The following is a 25,508-nucleotide window of genomic DNA, read 5'->3' as shown; positions in this document are numbered from 1 at the left end:
ATTGGTGCCTCTTTGTTTAGCTATTGTGCTATCATGAGTGCAACATCTAGTAATTTTATGACAGCTGAATTGACTATTGGGTTGCATCATTGTACCTATGATGGCCTAAGACTCTTAATTCAACTATTTTTTTTTTTACCCTCTATTGTACATACATATACCAAGGCACTTCCGCCAATTTTGGGGGGTAGCCGACATCAACAAAGAAACAAAAACAAAAAGGGGACCTCTACTCTCTACGTTCCTCCCAGCCTAACAAGGGACTCAACTGAGTTCAGCTGGTACTGCGGGTGTCACAGCCCTCTATTGTACTTCATTTTATTTAGGCAATATTAACTTTTATTCATACGTTATCACCAACATTCACATTTTTATGTCAAGACTTTCCATTTATTAGGTGAAAGGATCCATAAAGTTATTTCTATTCACTTTTGCTCTTGTGTACTTTCAGCTACCAGTAAATTAATTCAAAATCTCACTTTCCCATTCTTCACAATTTTAGCTTTACCAAAGGTCCACATCCTATCCTTTTCCATATTTCTGACTTCGGCATCTGATCATTCCTATCACTCTTTCTCATTCTGCACAACACCTCAACCCCCTACTTTCCATAAGTCCATACAATTTCAGACTTTTAAATTTTCATTTCAATTGTCCATATATTTGCTATGTATGGAAGCACAGAGGTTCTATACAAACATAAGAAATATTTACCATTTGCCTAGATGATAGTCTTATTTTACAGAATTCAAACAACTTCTCTCTTTAAACACATTTTACAGTATTCAAACAGTACCTTCTTACTTTAAACACTACAAATTTTTATAATGATTTGTAGTTTTCCTAGCTATAGACACCCCGAGTCATTTCAATGGGTCACTCCTAGTCTCATCTTCTATGACCAGACAATAAAAAGGGCTTAATTGCATCATAATACAGTTGCTAGGCAACTCTAGTGCATGGAGGCGCGGGGTGCTGTCGCATAACACACTTCACTCTCTTTTGGTCAAAGCATTGTGAGGATGAGGCGGGACCTATGATTTAATGACTCAGATTTATATAACTAGGAAAAATACAAATAGTTTTAAAAATTTGTAGTTTATTCCTACGCAGATACAAACTTCCGAGTCATTTATATGGGCTTCTTTGTTAGGTGGAGGGGGGGAATGCTCCGTTAAGAGATATTCCCTTCCTCCCTGACAGACCAAAGGTCAGAAGTGGATTAAATTGGAACTACATAGCTGGGTCGTAACGAGGTAGGGCCGTAAGGTCCAAATCGAAAGTCTAAGTCTTGTGCCAGGGGTGAAGCTATGTGAACATCGAGTTACATAAAGAATATATTCAATATATAATCAACAACTAAAAAAAACATGGCATTCTTACTTGCCTTATGGTGAATTCCAAGTAAAGGCTTCAGGTCCATCTGTGAACACCATCCACCTTCATCCACATTATATACCCTTACAATGCAGAGAATAACTGATGACTTTGATAAAAATAGTTAAATGTCCAGTAAGAGCATATGATTAGATTATTTGCTGAGCAGTAACTATAGGGCCTAAAGAGAAAGTGTAAAAGGACCTACAAGTACAATATCCATAAGTGTTATGTTGCCTCCATACGTTAGCTTCGAGGACATGTGCTACTAAGTGGTTTTAGTGGAATGCTCGGGTTGCCGTAAGTTCATTGATATCATGTGCTTTAGAGGGGTGTACTGGCGACACTTACCCTGAGGATTTATAAGCTCTCATGACTGCTTCTCTTAACCAAAAGGAAACTATGTTTTTTGGATACTTTCTTTTTGAAGGGACTTGTGCTCACAAATAAATTGAGAATTTTAGGCATAAGGAGTGCTGTTCTCTTTAAATATTTACAAATTGCTCTGACAGGACAGAGTAATATATCATCCAGGTCATCAATTACCTCTTTTAGATTGTTTTCTACTGGATGTTGGGTCTTGGTGTCACAAATTTGGGAACAAATGATAGGGACAATTCTTTCCAACCCCTGGAATGTGACATAAGGTAAGATAGATCATTTACTTCATTTATTCTCTTGGCTGAAGCTACGGCAAGGAGAAAGACGGTCTTTAGGGTAAGGTCCCTGTCCGAGGCTTTATGCATAGGTTCATAGGGGCTTTCTTCAAAGACCTAAGGACCTTTGTCACATCCCAAGAAGGGGGTTGAATTTTATGGAGAACAAGTCTGCTTGAAACTCCAAATGAGAACTGAGTTCCCATGAAGAGGAGAGATCATGCCCTTTCAGTTTGAAAACCTCAGTGAGGGGCGAGCGGTAGTGCCCATGTAATCATTTCTCATTCTCTACAAATATATGACTTTTCCTTTTTGTACAGTAAAGTGAATGGTCATGTGTGAAATAGTTTTTTCTGGGAAGACATTGCATAATTACAATATACTGTATAATGCTGGAGAAGAGAGAGGGGATTCCTGGCAATTAAATTTTTACAAAATGATGTGTCCCAATTAGTTTTATAATACTATTTTCCTCAACCATTGCTGACCCATCAACTAATTATATAGCACTGTGAATACATTTCACTCATGGGTCTCTACATTATGAATTTGTCTGGCTAAACTGAACTACAAAAAGGAATGAGAAGTAACTTGTTACTTTCTATATTTTGTGTTGGGATGTCATTTCTATGATTTTATGGTATCTCCAGCAAAACAGAGTAATGTTCATCCCACAAAAAAAAAAAAAAAAAAAAAAAAAAAAAAAAAAAAAAAAAAAAAAAAAAAAAAACGTTGATTGAGAAATACATTTGGTGCTATTGGGTGGCAGTCTTGAGAAAAAAAAATGTTTACTGCCTTCAAGAATACTGTGCATCTTATGGTTTACATCACTACTGAGTATGGCAAAGGAGATGAAAAGTAACAATAAGGTATGAAATTTTTATCAAAAATAAATATCATCTTATATAAAAATGGCTACTTTTATTTTTCCCAGTGGTAAAATAATTTTTAAGCTATTGTACCAAGTGTATATACATTTCATGAGATTAACTATATCTATATTATAAAATTTGGGGAAATTTTGATAAACGCATAACAATCAATACAGAAAAAAAAGTGGTTTTGACGAACGAAAAACTTAATTTTAGGGAGGTGCTGTCTGGTCTCCTTTCCTGTAAAAGGCTAGGACAGGGAATCCAATCCAATATAACCTAATTTTCAATATTAATCTTACCCGATGATCATGTAGCTGTCAACTCCGTTGCCCGACAGAAATCTACGGTCGGGATACGCCAGCGATCGCTATCCAGGTGGGGGTGTACACAACAGCGCCATCTGTGAGTAGGTACTCAAGTACTTCTTGTCAACAAGAACTCAATTTTTCCTCTGTCGTGCCGCCGGCAAGACCTACTTGGATACGCTATTGATTCTGGAGTTGTTGTTCACGATTTGGTGATGTATTCACTCTAGAGTTTAGCCTTCGCTATTCAGGAAGCTTTATCATTAGCTTAGCAAGCTTTTGGAATTAATTTGGATTAATTGTTAACGAACTTTGCTAGATTTTGGAATTCCCCCTTGACTACTTCTAAAATTCAAGATGTCTGACCAGTCTCAAGTCCCTAAGTACAGGCAGTGTAGCGTTAGGACTTGTGCTAGGCGTCTTCCAAAGGCCTCTATAGATCCTCACACCGTTTGTTCCAATTGTAGGGGTAAATCCTGTCAATTGGAAGATCGATGTGGGGAATGCGCTGGGCTTTCGGAATTCGATTTTAACGAATTCCTCAAAAATGCACGTAGGTTAGAGAAGGAGAGAATCAGGAGGAGTTCTTCTCGCTCTGTGGATTTTTCCTCTCCCCATGCCCCTCAACCTTTTCCTTCCCCTGTGGTGGTGACTCCCGAACCTGCTACTAGTGCTCAGCCATCCATGGCGGATATGTTGCGTGCCATTCAGGCTCTCGGTGACAGAGTGGAGTCATTGGCTAATGACCGTAATCAGCTCTTGGCAGATGTCAGAGAGCTGAAAGCGAAAAGTGCAGTGGGAAGTGTTATCAGTGCTAGTGATGTGAAAAGTGTCAGTGTCAGTGTTGCGCATGAGGGTACATCTGTGCGTGCCAGTCGTCCTCCCAGTCCGGGACCTCTTGCAAGCTCCCAAGCCCAGGGGAGAAGCAATGTCAAAGGACCAAAGGGTTCGGCAGGCCTTGATCGGCGCACGGATGTATCCTCAGTGGTTGCGGACGTATCTGCCAAAGATCGTCCCATCCACAAACAGACGAATGAGCCCTTACATTCCTCGTCTGTGGAAGAAGTTTCCAGGAGGAAACGATGGACCAAGGTCTCACGACCGCTCAAACGTAAGGTCCCTTCCGAACGAGTCCAACGGCCCAGGTGTAGCCACTGGGTCAGTTCGGACTCGCTGCAGTCATCTGATGACTGCACACCTCCCAAGAGAGGTAGAGTGGTTCCACAACAGGCTTCTGCTCCGTCTGTTGTTGCTCCAACCACGGTAGACCCTAAGTGGTCCATGCTGCAGACTATGCAGTCTCAGCTTGCGGCATTCATGCAGGAGTATCATGCTGAGAAGGTTAACACTGCACCTGTTAACCTACAACCCGCCGAGGTTGTGCGCTCAGCAGATACTGCGGCTGCCTGCTCCCACACTCCACCTGTGAGAGCTCCACCACCGATGCGCAGTCCACCCTGCCAGACGCATGTTCTTGCTGCTCCATCCGTTGACATGCGTGAGCTACCGCATCAGCAGTGGGAAGGTGCTGTAGAGCTGCCGGGTTCCAGCACTATGCGGCTTTCTCCGCAACCCATGCAGCATGCTCCGCATACCATACAGCATGCTCCGCATACCATACAGCATGCTCCGCAACCCACCGCAGCCCCTCCCACGCTCCAGCACTCTGCTTTTGTTGTTGCCAGCTCGCAGACTGACCAGCAGCGGCATGATGTTGGATCCGCAGCTACGCATGCACCCGTACTGCCGGATTCAGCCGTTCAGCTTTCTGCTCTGCCTTTGCCACTTCCTACTCAGCTTTCGGATGATGGAGTATCGGATGACGAAGCTGCACACTTGGATGAGCCGCACTCTGACTTTGAAGGGCCCAAGTCTACGCCTCCCTCCTTAGACTTTCGTAAAGTCCTTGCCTTGTTCAGGGACTTGTATCCTGAGCAGTTTGTGTCTGCAACCCCTCGCTCTCCTCCCTCCGAGTTTGCTCTGGGCATGCAGTCTGCTGCGCCTGCCTTCACCAAGCTTGTTCTCGCACGATCATCTAAGAGAGCTTTGAGGGTTATGGGAGAGTGGTTGCATTCCAAGAAGCAACTGGGAAAGACTGCATTCATCTTTCCGCCTACCAAGCTTGCTTCCAAGTCGAGCGTCTGGTATGCCACGGGAGAGGAACCCGGCTTGGGAGTTCCTGCCTCTGCCCAGGGCGACTTCTCAAGTCTGGTTGACTCTCCCCGCAGGTTGGCTATGAGACGATCGAAGATCTGCTGGTCCTTTTCTGATATGGATCATCTGTTGAAGGGAGTCTTTCGTGCCTTCGAGATCTTCAACTTCCTCGATTGGTGTTTGGGAGCCTTAAGCAGGAAGACTTCCCCTTCAGATAGGGACTCTGCCATGCTGATCATGTCTAGCATGGACAAAGCCATTCGGGATGGGTCCGGTGAACTTGCGGCTTCGTACGTGTCGGGAGTGCTCAAGAAGAGAGAACATCTTTGCTCCTTCTTATCGGCTGGTATCACTCCTTGCCAGAAGTCAGAGTTGTTGTTCGCTCCTCTCTCCAAGTGTCTGTTTCCGGAGGAGCTGATTAAGGGGATGGCTGCCTCTCTTATCCAGAAGGATACCCATGATCTGATGGCATCTTCTGCACGTAAGGCTAAAACCTTACCTTCCGTGCCTAGACCCTTCCGCCCTGCAGCAGTTGACACTCCTGCAACTCGGTTCATCCCGCCCTTTCGTGGCAGAACCTCCAGCAGAGGAGGTACCCGTGCCGACAGTCACCGTGGCAAATCCAAGAAGGGTTCCAAGTCGGCAAAAGGCAAGTTCTGACTTCCTTCCTCTCCAGACAGCAGTGGGAGCCAGACTCAAGACCTTCTGGCAAGCTTGGGAGAGCAGAGGTGCAGACGCTCAGTCTGTGAAGTGGCTAAGGGAGGGATACAGAATTCCGTTCTGCCGCAGTCCCCCTCTAGCTACATCTCCCATCAACCTCTCTCCCAACTACAAGGAGAAGGACAAGAGGCTAGCGTTGCAACAAGAGGTGTCGCTCTTGCTACAAAAGGAAGCGGTAGTCATAGTCCGGGACCATCAATCCCCGGGCTTCTACAACCGTCTCTTCCTGGTAGCGAAGAAGACAGGAGGTTGGAGACCGGTGCTGGATGTCAGTGCTCTCAATGCTTTTGTCACCAAGCAGACGTTCACGATGGAGACGACGAAGTCGGTCCTAGCAGCGGTCAGGCAGGAGGACTGGATGGTCTCGTTAGACCTGAAAGACGCGTACTTTCACGTCCCCATCCATCCAGACTCCCAACCTTTCCTAAGGTTCGTCTTTGGAAAGGTTGTGTACCAGTTCCAAGCCCTGTGCTTTGGCCTAAGCACGGCACCTCTTGTGTTTACCAGACTGATGAGGAATATTGCGAAATTCCTTCACTTGGCAGACATCAGAGCCTCCCTCTATTTAGACGACTGGCTTTTAAGAGCTCCAACAAGTCGTCGCTGTCTGGAGAATCTCAGATGGACTATGGATCTGACCAAGGAACTGGGCCTCCTGGTCAATATAGAGAAGTCCCAGCTCGTCCCATCCCAGACCATTGTCTATCTAGGTATGGAGATTCAGAGTCGAGCTTTTCGGGCTTTTCCGTCGGCCCCAAGGATCAATCAAGCCCTAGAATGCATCCAGAGCATGCTGAGAAGGAACCGATGTTCAGTCAGGCAGTGGATGAGTCTAACAGGGACACTTTCATCGCTGGCCCAGTTCATCGAGTTAGGGAGACTCCACCTCCGCCCCCTTCAGTATCATCTAGCTGCTCACTGGATAAAGGACATGACGCTAGAGGCGGTCTCAGTTCCTGTTTCCGAAGAGATGAGGTCTACTCTAACGTGGTGGAAGAACAGCATTCTTCTCAAGGAAGGTCTACCATTGGCTGTTCAGACCCCCGACCACCGTCTCTTCTCGGACGCATCGGACACGGGCTGGGGTGCGACACTGGACGGACAGGAATGCTCGGGCACATGGAATCAGGAGCAAAGGACACTTCACATCAATTGCAAGGAGTTGTTGGCGGTTCATCTGGCCTTGATAAACTTCAAGTCCCTCCAGCTAAACAAGGTGGTGGAGGTGAACTCCGACAACACCACAGCCTTGGCTTACATCTCCAAGCAGGGAGGGACTCATTCGAGGAAGTTGTTCGAGATCGCAAGGGACCTCCTCATTTGGTCAAAAGATCGAAAGCTTTCGCTGTTAACGAGGTTCATTCAGGGCGATATGAATGTCATGGCAGATCGCCTCAGCCGGAAGGGTCAGGTCATCCCCACAGAGTGGACCCTTCACAAGAATGTTTGCAGCAGACTATGGGCCCTGTGGGGTCAGCCAACCATAGATCTATTCGCTACCTCGATGACCAAGAGGCTCCCGATGTATTGTTCTCCGATTCCAGACCCAGCAGCAGTTCACGTGGATGCCTTTCTGCTGGATTGGTCCCATCTCGACCTGTATGCGTTCCCGCCGTTCAAGATTGTCAACAGGGTACTTCAGAAGTTCGCCTCTCACAAAGGGACACGGCTGACGTTGGTTGCTCCCCTCTGGCCCGCGAGAGAATGGTTCACCGAGGTACTGCAATGGCTAGTCGACGTTCCCAGGACTCTTCCTCTAAGAGTGGACCTTCTGCGTCAACCTCACGTAAAGAAGGTACACCCAAACCTCCACGCTCTTCGTCTGACTGCCTTCAGACTATCGAAAGACTCTCAAGAGCTAGAGGCTTTTCGAAGGAGGCAGCCAGAGCGATTGCCAGAGCAAGGAGGACATCCACTCTCAGAGTCTATCAGTCTAAATGGGAAGTCTTCCGAAGCTGGTGCAAGGCGAATGCAGTTTCCTCAACCAGTACCACTGTAACCCAGATTGCTGACTTCCTGTTACATCTAAGGAACGTATGATCCCTATCAGCTCCTACGATCAAGGGTTACAGAAGTATGTTGGCAGCGGTATTCCGCCACAGAGGCTTGGATCTTTCCACCAACAAAGATCTACAGGACCTCCTTAGGTCTTTTGAGACCTCAAAGGAACGTCGGTTGTCCACTCCAGGCTGGAATCTAGACGTGGTTTTAAGGTTCCTAATGTCATCAAGATTTGAACCGCTCCAATCAGCCTCTTTTAAGGACCTCACATTAAAAACTCTTTTCCTCGTGTGCTTAGCAACAGCTAAAAGAGTAAGTGAGATCCACGCCTTCAGCAGGAACATAGGTTTTACATCTGAAACGGCTACATGTTCCTTGCAGCTCGGTTTTTTGGCTAAAAACGAGCTTCCTTCCCGTCCTTGGCCTAAGTCGTTCGAGATCCCAAGCCTGTCCAACTTGGTGGGGAACGAACTAGAGAGAGTACTTTGCCCAGTAAGAGCTCTTAGGTACTATTTAAGAAGGTCAAAGCCATTACGAGGACAATCAAAAGCTTTATGGTGTGCTATCAAGAAGCCTTCTCTACCGATGTCTAAGAACGCAGTTTCTTACTACATCAGGCTTCTGATTAGAAAAGCACATTCTCATCTGAAGGAAGAAGACCTTGCTTTGCTGAAGGTAAGGACACATGAAGTGAGAGCTGTTGCTTCTTCAGTGGCCTTCAAACAGAACCGTTCTCTGCAGAGTGTTATGGATGCAACCTATTGGAGAAGCAAGTCAGTGTTCGCATCATTCTATCTCAAAGATGTCCAGTCTCTTTACGAGAACTGCTACACCCTGGGACCATTCGTAGCAGCGAGTGCAGTAGTAGGTGAGGGCTCAGCCACTACATTCCCATAATCCCATAACCTTTTTAATCTTTCTCTTGAATACTTTTTATTGTTGTTTTTTGGGTTGTACGGAAGGCTAAGAAGCCTTCCGCATCCTGGTTGATTTGGCGGGTGGTCAAATTCTTTCTTGAGAAGCGCCTAGGTTAGAGGTTGTGATGAGGTCCTTTAGTATGGGTTGCAGCCCTTTATACTTCAGCACCTAGGAGTCGTTCAGCATCCTAAGAGGACCGCTAGGCTCAGTAAGGAAGACGTACTTAAAAAAGGCAGAGTAATAGTTCAAGTCGACTTCCTTACCAGGTACTTATTTATTTTATGTTTGTTATTTTGAATAACTGATAAAATGAAATACGGGATACTTAGCTTCTTGGTTAACATGTATGCTGGTCTCCACCCACCACCCTGGGTGTGAATCAGCTACATGATCATCGGGTAAGATTAATATTGAAAAATGTTATTTTCATTAGTAAAATAAATTTTTGAATATACTTACCCGATGATCATGAATTTAAGAACCCGCCCTTCCTCCCCATAGAGAACCAGTGGACCGAGGAGAAAATTGAGTTCTTGTTGACAAGAAGTACTTGAGTACCTACTCACAGATGGCGCTGTTGTGTACACCCCCACCTGGATAGCGATCGCTGGCGTATCCCGACCGTAGATTTCTGTCGGGCAACGGAGTTGACAGCTACATGATCATCGGGTAAGTATATTCAAAAATTTATTTTACTAATGAAAATAACATATTACAAAAGAAATATTTTCTATCCCGCTCTAGCACTAGTGTTTCAACGTGCCAACCATGGACTCGGTGTGTATAAGGGAGTCCTTCGAGTTCAGGCCTTATTGAACTTGTCACAGCACCTCTAATGCTGAAACAATCTGGGAACTGATGACATCACCATCAAGAACCAGTACTAATACTGGTGATTGCTACTCGCACATCAACTTGTACCAAGCTGCAATCTTCCATAATGAGAATGGGAATTAAATGCCCACCTTCCTTACACAAGGCTATGGAAGCACCTCCCAAAAAACTGGTTTTTCTTTCATCAAAACCAAATTTTTGGGGTTAATGTGCTGTGTGGTCTCCAAGGAGTAATACTTGAGCAATAAATGAGTAGATTCATGCATTGTACCATAATAGACAACCAAACAAGCAAAAAAAAACTCAATCAGGCATGTAAAAGTGAGAAGAAAACAGGTTTGATGTTCCATTCCTAAAATAGAGGAAAAACACCAGAGAAGAAACTGGATGCCTGTCATGTTTCTGTTGAAGAGCCTAGATGATGTGACCCTTCTATCAATTTTCCCTTTTAAGTGTCACGAACAAGCCGAGTACCATGTGCATGTTACACTGCTTGGATTTGTTTCTTGTAGTACCCTATCCCCAGACCAATTCATGAAGCTCTGTATGGCCTGAAATTGCAAATTACTGAAGATTGCTAATGAAGAAGTAATTTTTCTTTGTTTTTTTTACGAATGGAGAAAGAATCAGCTTTCTTGACCCATTCACTACGAAGTCGCAGATTCGCTACTCAAGCTATATACGAGATTTGTCACCATTGGATATACTTGCTCACTTACTGTACTCTATAATAATCTACATTACCATGTTTATTTGTTTTAATCCTGATTACAGAATAAATTTTTCATAAGTTTGCTTTATCTCCCATTGTATTTCACTTTAAACAACCAAAATATTTTTTCCTTTCAATGTGAAGTGATTATAGAATAATTTTTCAAAAATTTGTTTGATATAATTTTCTCATAAAATCATGGTACATGATATATAGCCGTTAAAATATTTAAACTACTCATCAGTATTAAATGGACTTTACGTTGTACATAAATGTTATGAAAATATCCATTTGTTTCCTTTGACACAAGAAGTATTCTCTAATAGCCGTTGGAAGATATAAAACTATTTGTTAGTAATAATGGATATTCCATTATAAAGAAATGTAATGAAAATATTCATTTGTTTCCTTTGACACAAGAAGTATTCTATACTGTAATGTATAATATATAAGGTAAATGATAAACTAAATACTGATGATAAAAGACACACATTTCAGTGTGTGTGTGTGAGACAAAGCTCTCACAGGAAAGAGGCCACAATAGCACAGCCAGATGATAAATCCTCAGCACCTTCCGGGATCATAAGTCAAAGTGAAGGTCATGTTACCAGGAAGGTGAGTGGGACCCCCACACCCACCAGCTGCTACTACTACCTGGTTTAAAGTTTAAACAAACATTCTAGCTTTTCTGAAGTCATGCAACTATTAAAGGAAGAAGGTTTGTATTACGTGTAGGAACAAACATATACATTATTTATCACCTACAAATTTTTTCTCAAACCTTTCTATTCTACCTCCAGTCCCAATACTATAATAGTAGTGTATGTTCTTGAAACTACTAGAATTTCCTATGGAATTTAAAATACTAAAAGGATCATACTTTAATCTAACAATTTACCTGCTGAACTGACTGTGTGTCAAGACTAGACCTTCTAATCTGATGGGAAATCTTACGTCGCAGCTGCCAACCATATTTTGAATTTTGAACTCCAAAAATTTTGCCTGTTCAAAAAGACATGTATGTCAATAACATTTGGTTATAAAATTCATATATTATTCATGATTACTGTGCATGAGAAAAGAGGAAAACGACAAATTTTAAATATAACTTGTATTTTTCCTAACTATACAAACCCGAGCTCTTTACTATAGGAGTAGAAGTACAGCGAAGGCTAGAAATATGACAAATTCGGAGATAATTTGTATTTTTCCTAACCATACAAACCTTAGCTATTTACATTGGGTTTACCTTTTAGCGTAGCTGAAATGACGAGCCAATAGTTTTTAACGAGGGTTAATTACCCCCGCGCTAGTTAGCGGGGGTAGGGGAAGGGATAGCTTGCTACCCCTCCCCCCCCCACACACCGGTGATTTGCTTCACTTCACTTAGAGGTAGGACTTGACTTGGGGGCCAGGGTTGGCGGGCAAATATGTGTAAATAGCTAAGGTTTGTATGGTTAGGAAAAATACAAATTATCTCCGAATTTGTCATTTGTTCCGTAACCGAAATACAAACCACGCTATTTACGTTGGGTGACTTACCCCTTAGGAAGGGTGGAAAGTCCGCAGCCTTACTGACTTCGGCTTTGCCCGGGGACTCCATCCCTCAGTGAGTAGCACTTGAGAGAAGGAGCCCCTGCACCTCACAAGTTCCTTGCTTCGCTAGGAACGAGTGGCCTACATAAGTTGTGTGTGGAGGAAAGTGTGACTTGTCCTATGAAGTTGACCTTGAGACCTTTAGATTGGAATCTAGGATAGGACGTTCCCAATACCACCTCGTCAGGGTATGGGGGACGCAACAGTATTAAGCTTAATACTAGGAGCACAAGGAAGCATGAGTTACCTGCAGAGGTCGAGGTCAGCTATGCGAGGACCAGGATGCTGCTTCCCCAAGAGAGGGGAGAATGAAGAAAGAAGTAAGGGTCAGACATACTCTTTCATTCACGCAGACTAAAACCGGGTAACAACGCCCTCAACCTACTGCTACTTGTCCATAAAGGAGCCTGAGGTTAGACGAGCTGTTGCGCAGCCACCACAGGGCCGATAGAAAATGTATCGAGGCTCCTGTGGGTCACGTCCTGCAGGTAGTGGGCTGTGAAGGTCGTCTGACGCTTCCAGACCCCAGCTTGAAGCACCTGCGTCACAGAGAAGTTTATCTTGAAGGCCAGGGACGTAGCAACACCCCTGACATCGTGTGCCCTAGGGTGACATGACGGAGGAGGGTCTGGATTCAAGGCGTGGTGGATAACCCTTCGAATCCAAGCTGAGATGGTGTTCCTGGTGACCCTCCTCTTCGTCCTGCCTGTGCTCACAAACAATGCTCGCACTTGAGGATGGACTGCAGCCGTTCTCTTCATGTAGTACCTCAGACACCTCACTGGACATAGTAGCAGCTGGTCTGGGTAGCTTGTTACAGAGCGGAGACTCGCGATCCTGAAAGAGTCGAACCGAGGATCCGGCACTCCAGGATTCTGAGTGTTGGCCACAAACTCAGGGACGAACCTGAACGTTACCTCCCCCCATCCCCTTGAATGGGCGATGTCGTACGAGAGACCATGAAGTTCACTAACCCGCTTGGCCGAAGCCAAAGCGAGCAGGAAAGCCGTCTTCCAAGACAGGTGGCGATCGGAGGCCTGGCGTAATGGTTCGAAGGGAGGTCTCTTAAGAGCCCTGAGGACCCGAACCACGTTCCAAGGAGGAGGTCTCACTTCCGACTGGGGGCAGGTAAGCTCATAGCTACGTATGAGTAGAGAGAGTTCTAGCGAAGAAGAAATGTCCACGCCTTTCAGCCTAAAGGCCAAGCTTAAGGCTGAGCGATAGCCTTTCACCGCCGAGACAGAAAGGCGCATTTCCTCCCGCAGATATACGAGGAAGTCCGCTATTGCTGGAATAGTGGCATCGAGTGGAGAGATACCCCTCCCACGACACCAACCACAAAAGACTCTCCACTTCGCCTGGTAGACTCCCTCAGAGGACCTTCGCAGGTGCCGAGACATTCTCTCCGCAACCTGTTGCGAAAAGCCTCTCTCCGTGAGGAGACGCTGGATAGTCTCCAGGCGTGAAGCCGAAGCGAGGCTACGGCCTTGTGAGGGACTTTGGAGTGGGGTTGTCTGAGAAGCTCGTGTCGTGGAGGAAGTTCCCTCGGGAGCTCCGTCAGGAGCTGCAGAAGGTCCGGGAACCATTCCGCGTGATGCCATAGCGGAGCTACCAGAGTCATCAAACAGTTGACCGATAGTCTGGTCCTGTTGAGCACCCTTCTCATCAGACAGAACGGTGGGAAGGCGTACACGTCGATGTTGTCCCACCGTTGCTGGAAAGCATCTTGCCAGAGAGCCTTGGGGTCCAGGACTGGGGAGCAGTATAGAGGCAGCTTGAAATTCAACGCTGTCGCGAACAGGTCCACGGTCGGGGAACCCCACAAAGTCAGGACTTTGTTGGCTGTCTGAGGATCCAAAGACCACTCGGTACTCACTATCTGCGAGGCCTTGCTCAGACTGTCAGCGAGCACATTCCTCTTGCCAGGAATGAAGCGAGCTGATAGTGTTATCGAGTGGACTTCGGTCCACCTCAGAATCTCTAATACAAGATGGGTTAGCTGCTGCGAGAAAGTGCCTCCCTGCTTGTTGATATAAGCCACTACCGTGGTGTTGTCGCTCATCACCACCACAGAATGACCCGCCAGGGTCCGTTGGAACTGTTGAAGAGCCAGAAAGACGGCCTTCAACTCTAGAAGGTTGATGTGTAGGCACTTTTCTTATTCTGACCAAAGGCCTGAGGTCCTCTGGTTCAGAACGTGCGCCCCCCACCCTTGTTTTGACGCGTCCGAAAACAGTGTCAATTCCGGGGGGAGGACGAGAAGACTCACTCCCTTCAGCAGGTTTTCGTCGACCAGCCGCCACCGCAAGTCCGTCCGTTCCAAAGATCCTATCGGGACCTGAACGTCCGGGGAATCGGATCCTTGATTCCACCGGAACTTGAGCCGCCACTGCAGGGATCTCATCCTGAGGCGGCTGTTTGGAACCAGACGAGCCAGGGAGGACAGGTGACCTAAGAGACGCAACCACGATTGGGCGGGAAGCTCTTCTCGCCTGAGGAAGGGTTCCGCCACCCTCCTCAGCCTTGCTATCCTGTCGTCTGATGGAAAGGCTTTGTGGAGATTGGTGTCTATCAGCATGCCTAGATAAACCAGTCGTTGGGACGGCTGCAGAGGGGACTTCTCGAGGTTTACCATGATCCCCAGATCCTGGCAAAGACCTAGAAGCCTGTCTCGGTGCCGAAGAAGGGTCGACTCCGAGTCTGCTAGGATCAGCCAGTCGTCCAGATAGCGAAGGAGACGAATGCCGTTCCTGTGCGCCCAAGATGAAATCAGGGTGAACACTCTGGTGAACACCTGAGGAGCTGTGGAGAGACCGAAACACAGCACCTTGAACTGGTAGATCTTGTCGTCTAGGCAGAATCTCAAGTACTTCCTGGAAGACAGATGGATTGGGATCTGGGAGTACGCGTCCTTTAGATCCAGTGTGCACATGAAGTCTAGAGGTCTCACCGCAAGTCTGACCGTGTCCGCTGTCTCCATGCTGAACAGAGTTTGCTTGACAAACCCGTTCAGAGCTGAGAGGTCGATGACAGGTCTCCAGCCTCCAGACGCCTTCTTTACAAGAAAGAGTCGACTGAAGAAGCCTGGGGAGCCGTCGACGACCTCCTGGAAAGCACCCTTCTTGAGCATGGTCTCGACTTCCGCCCGAAGGGCCAGCCCCTTTGCCGATCCCGTGGCATAGGAGCTCAACGACACTGGATTCGCTGTCAGGGGAGGTTGAGATGTTATGAACGGGACGCGATAGCCTTGGCCGATCACTGAAACCGTCCAAGCATCGGCCCCGTGTTGCTGCCACCTGTGCACGCAACGTTGAAGGCATCCCCCCACAGGTGGACACGCAGGGGGACTGCCACTCCTAGGGTTTGCGGCCGCAGCCGCTCCCTCTAGGAGTCTTGCCTCCCCTGGAGGACTTACCGCCCCTCTTGACCTTGGCTGGAAAGGGCTGGGGCTTAGACACCACTTTCTTAGCTGACGGTGCCTGCTTCGGTGCCTTACGAGGCTGCTGCTGCTGTTGCTGCGGAGCTGGTGGCTTATAGGGCCGAGCTGTAAGGGCCCTATGGAGGAGGGAGTCCGTGCTAGATTTCCTCCACCTCTCAGCTGTTCGCTCCATATCCTGTGGCTCCAACAGATTCTCCCCAAGGAGGGAAGCATGTCTGAGCCTACAGACATCCACGGCGGGGACCTTCGGGTGGAACCTCTCGGTCACCGCATCGCGCCGCTTCAACACCGAGTTGGCCCACAGGGTGGTGACCTGGTGCGCCAGGAACTCGATGGAGCGGGTGCCCGAGAGTAAGAAGGTCTCCAGGGCCTTCCTATTGGTCTCCTTAGACAAGTCCTCGGAGCGCAATAGGATGCCCAGAGTTCCTAGCCATATATCCAGCCACGAAGTGGCCTGCATGGCGCACTTCGCGACCTTCTCATGGCTCAGGATCTCCGACGCCGAGAACGACACCTGCCGGGCAGAGAGCTTCTCGAGGGGAACTCCCTTAGCCAGCTCTTCTACGGAGTGATGGAGAGGAAGAGCGAGACTAGACTCACCCAAGATCTCAAAATACCTCCTCTGCTGGAGACGAGGAGGTGGGATGAGTTTGTTCCCGGCAGAGGAACGACTGGAGGAGGCAAGAATCGCGAGCTGGGCATTGGCCCTGGCTCTGGCACTCTTCAATCCCCGAGACCAGGGCAGAGCCGCACTGGTCTTAGGGGCCTTCTGAACATCAAACACTTGGTCCAGGACCGTGTCCTTGCCTTCTCGGGGGGCAATCACGGGGTCCATGAACCCATTGAGTTGCCTCATCAGGCTCAGGACCTGCCAGAAGGCATGTTCAGATTCCTGCTGGTCTCCTCCTTGCGGGCTGGCAGCTAAGTCTCCCGTCCCCGGAATGTCTTCCTGGGGCGAAGCGTGGACGTTCCCCCGGGGAGCAGCGGGTTCCTGGCGAATCCTTGAAGACGATTTCGGGATGGTCTTGGAGTCCTTGGGTTCCCTCCTGGGAGGGATACAGGACCCCAACAAAGAGGTTCGGAGAGCCCCTTCCGCGCGAGACGATTCTCCTCCATGAAGAGAAGGCTCCCCCCTTGGTGCCGAGGGGGAGACTATCGCCTCACTGGACTCACCCAAGGACGGAAAAGCCTCGTCCACGGGAGCAGGAGAAAACGCCTGCGAAGGGGATGGGGCCTTCCCGACAGACCTCTTAGGAACCAACTTCTCCCTGGGGGAAGTCACCACGAAGTCCACTCCTCTCTTTCTCTTCAGCGGAGGTGAGGTAGCCGTTGGTTTGTTCCCCTGATCGGCGAGTGCTGGCTTCATAACCCTCACTAACGCCCGCATCAGAGGACCAAACCAAGTCTGTTGCTCCACGGACACAGAGTCCGAAATCCTCGCTGGAGGGAAAGGGATCGGGCGATCCTTCGGAGTGGACACCACTGGACCTGCCTGAAAAGGAAAGGGGGAAGAAAGACGCACTGACCTCTCTGAAGTGTCTTCCCTGTCCTGCACAATGGTCCTGCGCTTTGGTGGAGGCGATCCTGAGCGCGGTCTGGTGACACGCGTTCCTGCTGCTGTCACTGGCTGTGAAATTCGGCGCGAACGGTCGCGCGGGCGAGCGGTCGCGCGGGCGAGCAGGCGAGCGGTCGCGCAGGCGAGTGGGCGTACAGGCGAACGAGCGTGTGGGCGAGCCGGTGAACGAATGCCTTGGCGCGTCGGCGAGGGAACGCGTTGTCGTGCGGGCGAGCGAGAACGCTCCGAAGATCGCTGGCGACGTTGGTCAGGAGACCTGCAGCGCGTGGGAGAGTGATTGCGAGCAGGCGATCGGTGGTGCGCTGGCTGGCGCGCAGGCGAGCGATGGCGCGTTGGCGAGCGACAGCGCGTAGGTCGCGCAGGCAAACGCCCGCGCGAGGGCGAGCTAACAGAGGGCAACCCATGTCCTTCCAGATCCTCTGGGCGACGGCGCGTTGGAGAACGCATGCGCGTAGGCGATAGGTCACGCGGGCGGTCCGGAGATCGCTGACGCGTAGGAGAACGCTGACGAGCAGGCGATTGTTCAATTGTCTGTGATCGCTGGAGAGCTGGCGATCGCTGGCGAGCAAGAGGGCGACGCGTGGAATCCTGTGAAGGAACAGTCGGCGCGGTGCGTTCACGAACAGGAACAGGAACAGGAAGCGCGTGGGCGAACATGTGTTTTAGAAACAAGCGCTGGAGAACGCGAGCGACGTTGTGCAGGAACAAGCTGAGGATCGCGAGGGCGCTCAGGAGACTGATGGCGCGCAGGGCGCACAACAGGAACTGCAGGATATTCGGAGACCATAGGGGAGCGCTGGCGAGCAGAAGGGCGATGGTCCTCAGAAGAGCGCTGACGAACAGGAGAGCGCTGACGGTCAGAAGAGCGCTGACGAGCAGGAGAGCGCCTGTGCGCTAACACTGCAGAAGCGCGAGCAGGGGAACGCTGGCGCGCTGGGCGCTCTTCAGGAACCACAGGTTGAAGGATGTCCTCAGGAGAGCGCTGGCGAGAAGAGGGGCGATCATCAGGAGAGCGCTGGCGAACAGGAGATCGCTGACGAACAGGAGAGCGCTGACGAGCAGGAGAGCGCCTGTGCGCTAACACTGCACACGTAAGGGAAGAATCCTTTTGCCCCGAAGGGACCGTTGCCCGTCGGGTGACGAGGTCAGGTTGCTGAACATCTGCCCCGGAAGTTGAAGGTCTGGAAGGCGTAGGAGACCGATCCCCAGAGAGGTCTAATGAAGCTGGAGCTGCAGGCTGTTTACGGCGAGGAGAGTCCCCTTCGGAGGAAGAAGGAGAAGATCCAAAAAGGCGCCTCTTAGCACCCTTATAAGGAGACGGGAGGCCCTTGCGACGCAGCGGACGGTGAGCCTTACGGCGAAGGCGGCCACGAGGAAGATCCTCAGGACCATCAGTCCTCCGAAGGGGAGTCTCAGTCAAAGCACTCCCCTTAAAGGGAAGCTGGACAGCAGAAGAGCCCGTAGGACTCCCTTCCCCCTTCGAAGGATGTACGGAAGGGGGAGGAGAGCGTCAGCACCAACATCCCCAACTGCACCTGCAGAGGATTGCCCCGCCCCGTTGGAGGCCTCTGCCACCACGACGTCGACGATAGACAGAGGATCTACCTCTGCTATCACCGGCGACTGCTTAACGGCGGCCCCCAACTGGACAAGGTCAATCAGGGCAACCCTGGAGGGCAAGCCCTTAAGCCCCAGTGAGGCCCAAATCTGTAAAAGATCATCGTTAGACAAAGATTTATCAATAACCTCCCCCGGGGGAGGAGGAGGAACCGCCCCGCTATGGGAGGCGACGCTCTCTCCTCCAACCCAAGGTCGGGAAATAGAACTAGGGCCTGCGCTCCCACTCGGCCGACTCTCCTTAGGAGCCGAACGAGGGGGAGCTTCGGAGGAGGTTTGGGCGGCGAAAGAAGAGTCCCGAGAACCTTCCTCCTTCAAGGCAAACCCGGAAGGAGAACGGTCTCTCTTGGACTTCTTCTTACGCTGGCGGCCAAACCTCTCCCACTGGGAGGCAGACCACTCCCTGCACTCACTGCACTTATTTTACTGATCACACCGTCGGCCTCGACACTGCGGGCAAAGGGTGTGAGGATCAGTGTCCACGGCCGACATAAAAGTACCACAAGGGCGGCCGGCAATTCCAGGGCACGTACGCATAGTAATCATAAAGGTGGTCAACTTCTAACACACACACACAAACTGAAAGAGAAAGCAGAAAAAGATTAAAGGCTGTCAACGACGACGATGGACAGACACGTCTGTTCATCGCCGGAACCAAAAGTGAAGGGAAGCAAATCACCGGTGTGTGGGGGGGGGAGGGGTAGCAAGCTATCCCTTCCCCTACCCCCGCTAACTAGCGCGGGAGTAATTAACCCTCGTTAAAAACTATTGGCTCGTTATTTCAGCTACGCTAAAAGGTAAGCCCAATGTAAATAGCGTGGTTTGTATTTCGGTTACGGAACAAATGGCAGTTAAACTTTTCAACAAGGTGTAAACAACCGACAGGGTAGTTACCCTGCTGGCCATATGGGGGCTATAGCCACCCCTTCAACTCACTCTAACCTTCATTGAATTGCAGCCTGGACTTAATCGGGGTTGGCGATGGCAGAAGGTTTGAGTAAAGAGCCTAAATTTGTGTAGTTAGGGTAAATACAAATTATTTTCATAATTTGTCTTTTATTCCTACACGAATACAAACTATCAGTCTTTACAAAAAGAGACTCACCCTTACAAGGGATGAAGTCCCCTTTCCAATTAACTGGAAAACCACCCAGGAATCTCAGGCTTTACATTGAATGGTACAGACTGAGTTCCTACACCTCATGAACTAAGAGATGGCTAATGGTCATCATGGCCCATGAAAGGAAGGGAGGAGGAAAGATTTAAGCTGTACTTCACTATGCTGAACTCAAAGCTAAACTGAGGTTGCTAACAGAAAGGTAATATTCACATTTCCCCTCATAAGAATTATGGGGAACAGACTTATGGATATTTACACACCCTGTAGCGGAAGGCCAAAGGAGCTTCTTAACTATCTCCGATAAAGTCCAGCTGGCGAGGTTGTGAAAAACAAAATATTTATAGATAGGAAAAATACACATTTCCGAATTCTTGATTTTTTTTATTTATATAGTTTTATGCCTTTTTTAACTTTTTATATTTTTGTCCCTTAACATTGCCTCATTATATATTTTTTTTCAGCACACACTACTCCCTATAGAGCTTGGAGATGATAGTTAGAATTGCAGTCACGCAGTAGAGGTACTGTCATGAATAAGCATGTGGATATCAAAGACAATGTAATCGACATACGTCATTAAGAAGATGCATGGATCAAAATAACCAATGTTATTTACTGAACGTACCTACATCTACATGTCTGATGCGATGCCATTGGCTTGGCTTAACAACAGTGTCAGATCAAGAAAGGGCATGGTGGAGTTAATGATCCCGACATGAAATACTCACTTGATAGGGGGTAGAAAATGGCCACAGTAGGGTGATATCCTTTCTAATTGATAGTGCTTACCTGCTGACAGTACTCTTGTATCAATTTAAGCTGCACTTTATAAAACACAAGTAAACACAATCAAGAGACATATACTTTGTCTATAGGACTGCAGTTTATAATGTGAAAACACTTAAGAGAGAGTTAGCTTCCGTGGAACGTCTGTGTTGTTCAGTAAACAAAGTAAATAAAATAAATGTACAATTGTCTTTGAGCATCACATGAATGCAGGCAATTGAATTTTCATATTGACAGAAATTCCCAAGTGTGAGGGAATGTGTGACAAGACAATATTATTGTGAATTAGCCTAGTTGTGATGAAATATCACTTGGAAGGTGGTTGTTCAGAAGAAAAGTTTGTGTGACTAAGTTACCTGTCAAATTACAGTTGAATTTGGCCCAAATATATACACTTATGCTGGTCTTCGTTTATAGTTGTGTATGTGGATTGGATGTTTGGAGGATTGATTCCTAAGAGGTTCTGTATGGAGATATTTATGTCTTTCCTTCTGGTTTTGAAGACTTGCATTTTCATATTATTGTACAGTATCTGTTTTTTTCTATCACTGATTAATTAAAATATTTTTTTAATGAATTTTTTTTTCCTTCTATACCATCCCCTCTTACACTGTCCTGTCCCCTAGACCAGAGTTAATTTAAAGTTATTTTTTCCTCTCCGAATGTTTGTAATGTTCAAATAACTTGAAATATAGTGAGGAAACCTCCTACCTAGAAATCATATTGCTCCTCATATTTAAGACTCTGTGCATAGCACTATGGAGAGAGACGGGGAACCAAGAATAGAAAAGTGAAATTTGAGGTTATAGCAAAAAAATCGAGGGGTGGTGCCCCAGCCCCCAGTTCTCTTGACTGTTTACCTTTTGCCCAGATTGATGGGTATTCCACCATTTTATCTTTTTGTGTAGTGAACATTGGAGTGTGGTTGGCATTTGAACACCAGACAGTCCGCAAAACACTACAAGGTTATGATGCTGTATCCCAAGAGGGGGGAAGATTGAAAGGAAAAGAATATTAGTCACTTCATTTTCATCCCAGACTGTAACCTCAGACCTTGATCTACCAATACTGGTCCTGTTATGTAGCCCAGGGAAGCTAGACCACCTGCTGAGCAACTACTACAGGACCTAAAGTAAATATGCCCATAGTCCTGCGAGTCATATCCCCCTGGTAATAGGCTTTAAAGGTGGTCTGTCTCTTCCAGAACCCCGCCCTAAGAACCTGTGACACAGAGAAGTTCCTCTTTAAGGCCAAGGAGGATGCAATACCTCTGACATCATGGGCCCTGATAGAGAGTTCCTTGCGGACAACTCTAAGGAGTGGGAAATAACTTCCCTCAATTAGAAAGAAATGGTGTTCTTCAAAACTTTTTTCTTTGTCTTCCCTGTACAGTACTATGAACAGGTTCTGGAGGCAAAGGTCTGGCTACCCTGGTATGCCTAAAACAGCTCCTCAAAATCCTAACAGGACACAATTGTAGCTGATCAGGATTGTCAGTTACCTTATAAAGAATAATCAACAGGGGTCTGAAGAAACAGTATACTTGGTTTTAGCAAGGAACTCAGGGATGAAGCTCAGAGACCTTCCTCCATTGAAGGATAGCCCGTGAAGATCATTTTTTGGGGGGGCCAAAGTCAAGCCAAGAAGGAACACTGTCTTCATGGTAAGGTCCCTGTTTGTAGCATATCTAAAAGTTTTGTAAGGGGCCCTCTTCAAACTGATCAGAACTTTCATGACATTCTAAGCTGGCATGCTGACTGCAACTGGAGGTCAAGACTGCTCGAAGCTTCATATGAGCAAAGAAATCTTGAAGCAGAAACATCTACTCCATTAAGTCTAAAGACTAGGCTCAAGGCTGAGCGATAGCCTTTTATCGCAGAAACGGAGAAGAGCTTCTCCTTACAGAGGTAAAACAAAAAGTTCGCAATCACGGGAAGTGTGGCTTTGAGTGGATGGATACCCATACAAAAAGGTCAAACATAGAAGGCAGCCCACTTGGATTGGTAAATTGAAGCTGAGGATTTTTGGAGGTATCCAGATATTTGTTGGGCAGTCTCCCGAGAAGAGCCCCTCTGAGAGAGATGATGCTGGATAACCTCCACCCATGATGACGCAACGATTGTACACAGTTGTAGAAAATCCTGATGCGGGCCTGTTTCAGCTGTGAGAGGCATGGGATCTCCACTAGCAGATGAAGATGATCTGAATACCATTCCTGTGTGGCCACATTGGGGCTATCACGGTCATTGAGAGGTTTGGTGTTTCTCTCTCCCTGTTGAGGACTCTTCTCAGGAGGCTGAAGGGCGGAAAAGCGTAAACGTCTAGTCTGTCCCACGGATGTTGAAAAGTGTCTTTGAAAGCTGTTGAAGGATCCAGAACTGGAGAACAGTACACAGGAAGCTATGTGTTGAGAGAAGTAGCAAACAGGTCATGTTTGGTGAACCCACAAAGTCATTACCCTTGTTCCTATCCGAGGACTCAAAGACTATTCTCCACCAACAATCTGAGTCCTCCTCCTCAGCTGATCTGCTATGATGTTCCTTCTGCCTAGGATGAAGTGGGCTGAGAGAAAGATTGCACTGTCCTCTGCCCATTGAAGAGTCTCTACTGCCATTGGGCTCTGACGATGAGAAACTGTGTCTCCCTGTTTGCAGCTTTTAGTTCCAAATAGTTGATGTTTTTCAGACGATCTAGCTCCAACCCCTCTTCTGAAATTAACAAATCGTCGAGTTTGAGTCCCTCAACCCTCGGTGAAAGCATCTGCCAAGTGCCTACAGTATATTTTGGGGGAGCTATTGCTATGAGAAACACTTTTATGAGGTTTGACAGGTCTAAACACCAGAGAAGATCCTTCCTGAAGCAAGCTCCTCTGGGGATCATCCCAATGCTGGGAGCAAGATGACTTCAGATACCATTGTAGGTTTCTTACCCCACCATGGGAACTAGGCATTGCATCGAAGCTTGATGTCCCAGAAACACCTGCCATTGTCGAGCTGGAAGCTGGAGCTGTTGGAGAAAAGGAAGGACAGCACGACGCAGGCGAGAGACTTTCCCTTGGCTTAAATTTATCTCCATGCCCAGTAGATGAGTACCAGAGTAGGAGAGAGGACAGACTTTTCTAAATATATCAAGATCCCTAGATCTTGACAGAACTCAAGGAATGTTTCAGTGAGCCACTAGTGTCTACAGAGTCGGCGAGGAACAGCCAGATGTCCACGTACATAGGCAGAAAAATCCTGATGGCGTAGGACCAAGATAATACCAGTTCGAAGACCCTCGTGAAGACATGCGATGACATCAACAGACTGAAGCAGAGGACCTGGAACTGGTACACTTGACCAGAAATTACCATATGCAAGAATTTTCTGGACGCCAGATGTACTATATCGGGATCTGAAAGAAGGCATTTTTCAGATCCAGAGGGACCACAAAGTTTCCTGATCTGACGGCTTGGATGATGTATGGCCGCTGTCTCCATTTTGAACTTGGTCTGCCTGACGAACAAGTTCAGGGCTAAGAGATCAACAATGGGTCTCCAGCCTCCAGAAGCCTTCTTGACAAGAGTCTACTATAGAAGCCGAAGGACCCGTCATACTTTTTGGAGAACGTCTCTGTCAATCATTTTCTGAATCTCCTGACGGAGGGTTTATGCTTGTCTAAGACTTCCTTGTAGGACAATGATACTGTTAGTGGAAGAATTAGAGGATGGGGAGAGTTGATAACCAGGAGGAGGTACCCAGACTGCAGAACTTGGATGGTAAGACTGCCACCACCTCCAATTTCTCTGAAGGTATCTCCAACCTGGTCGAGAGGGGGGAGCCCCCAGTCCTAACGTTGACCTCTTCCTCTCCCTTTCCTCATTCCCTGGATTGGCCGTGTCCTTGTCTAGACTGAAAAGGCTGGGCAGGCTTCTTGAGGATGGACTGCATCCTGCTGGTCTCCTTAGCTGAGGATTTGCTGGGAGTAGGAGCACAACCAACTGGCCTGGAATTATGGAGTCATCTGTTTCTTTTGTCAGTTCTCCGTTACCGCAGTGATGCCCTCTTGGGGAAAGAGACGGGTGGTCCAAAGTCATATTCTTTAAGTCCATACCCACCTGCTTCCCTATCCACTTGTGGAGGCCAGCGGAGACAGCATACGCCACTTCAAGATTCAGTTTGCCAAGATGTCAGCTGAAACATGAGGTACTGTACTCCATGGCTTTAGATCCCGACAGGATGATATTCTTCAGAGCCTTCCTTTTCTTGCCATTCGACAGGTCTTCCATGCTGGCCGGGTAACCAATTGTACCTGACCAGTTGTCGATCCAAGAAGAGGCCTATAAAGTGTTCATGGTTGTCGCCTCCACATTTGCAGCCCATGACTGACTGAAGGATACAGGAACATAGGACAGCCTGTCTGCAGAGCACAATGGAGTCAGCTTGATCATTCTAGAGGAAGAGGAGAGGGGTTTGCATCTGGCATGCAGTAATACTTCCTCTGCTTGGGCATTGGGGCACGAATGAGGTGAGAGGAGTTCAAAGATACTAAGGGATCCCTCCCACTGGAAACCTGATCCCCCTATCTTCTCGAAAAAATCCATTGCAAGCATTGTACATGGAAGTTCCAATGTAGGTTTGGCACTAGGAGGAAATCCGCACAACAGGCAACAGGTCGAAGACTGATCTTATTCCCTTCAGGGAAGAAGGCAGAGCTTCCCCCATCCAGGTGACCGATTGAATAGTGTGGAGTACAGCTAAGAGGGATGACTTTAACTCCTCCTTCTTAGAGAAGGAATATCCCATGCTGAAACATTTGACTATCTGAAAAGCAGGAATCCTGG

At 47.8% G+C, this 25,508-nt stretch overlaps 1 protein-coding gene across 3 annotated transcripts in view; it reads right to left on the bottom strand.

Annotated features, from left to right (window-relative positions):
* Positions 1-25,508, bottom strand: part of Tbp (TATA binding protein) — an 86,008-nt gene that overhangs the window by 1,894 nt on the left and 58,606 nt on the right. For all 3 annotated transcript variants that reach the window (XM_068344076.1, XM_068344075.1, XM_068344077.1), the window contains exon 5: positions 11,451-11,554. In XM_068344076.1, the coding sequence (XP_068200177.1) occupies positions 11,451-11,554 (104 nt within the window). The remainder of the gene's footprint in view (positions 1-11,450; positions 11,555-25,508) is intronic.

Source organism: Palaemon carinicauda, chromosome 20, assembly GCF_036898095.1.
Source record: "Palaemon carinicauda isolate YSFRI2023 chromosome 20, ASM3689809v2, whole genome shotgun sequence".
Classification (NCBI taxonomy): domain Eukaryota; kingdom Metazoa; phylum Arthropoda; class Malacostraca; order Decapoda; family Palaemonidae; genus Palaemon; species Palaemon carinicauda.
This window is presented reverse-complemented; position numbering and strand designations above follow the sequence as displayed.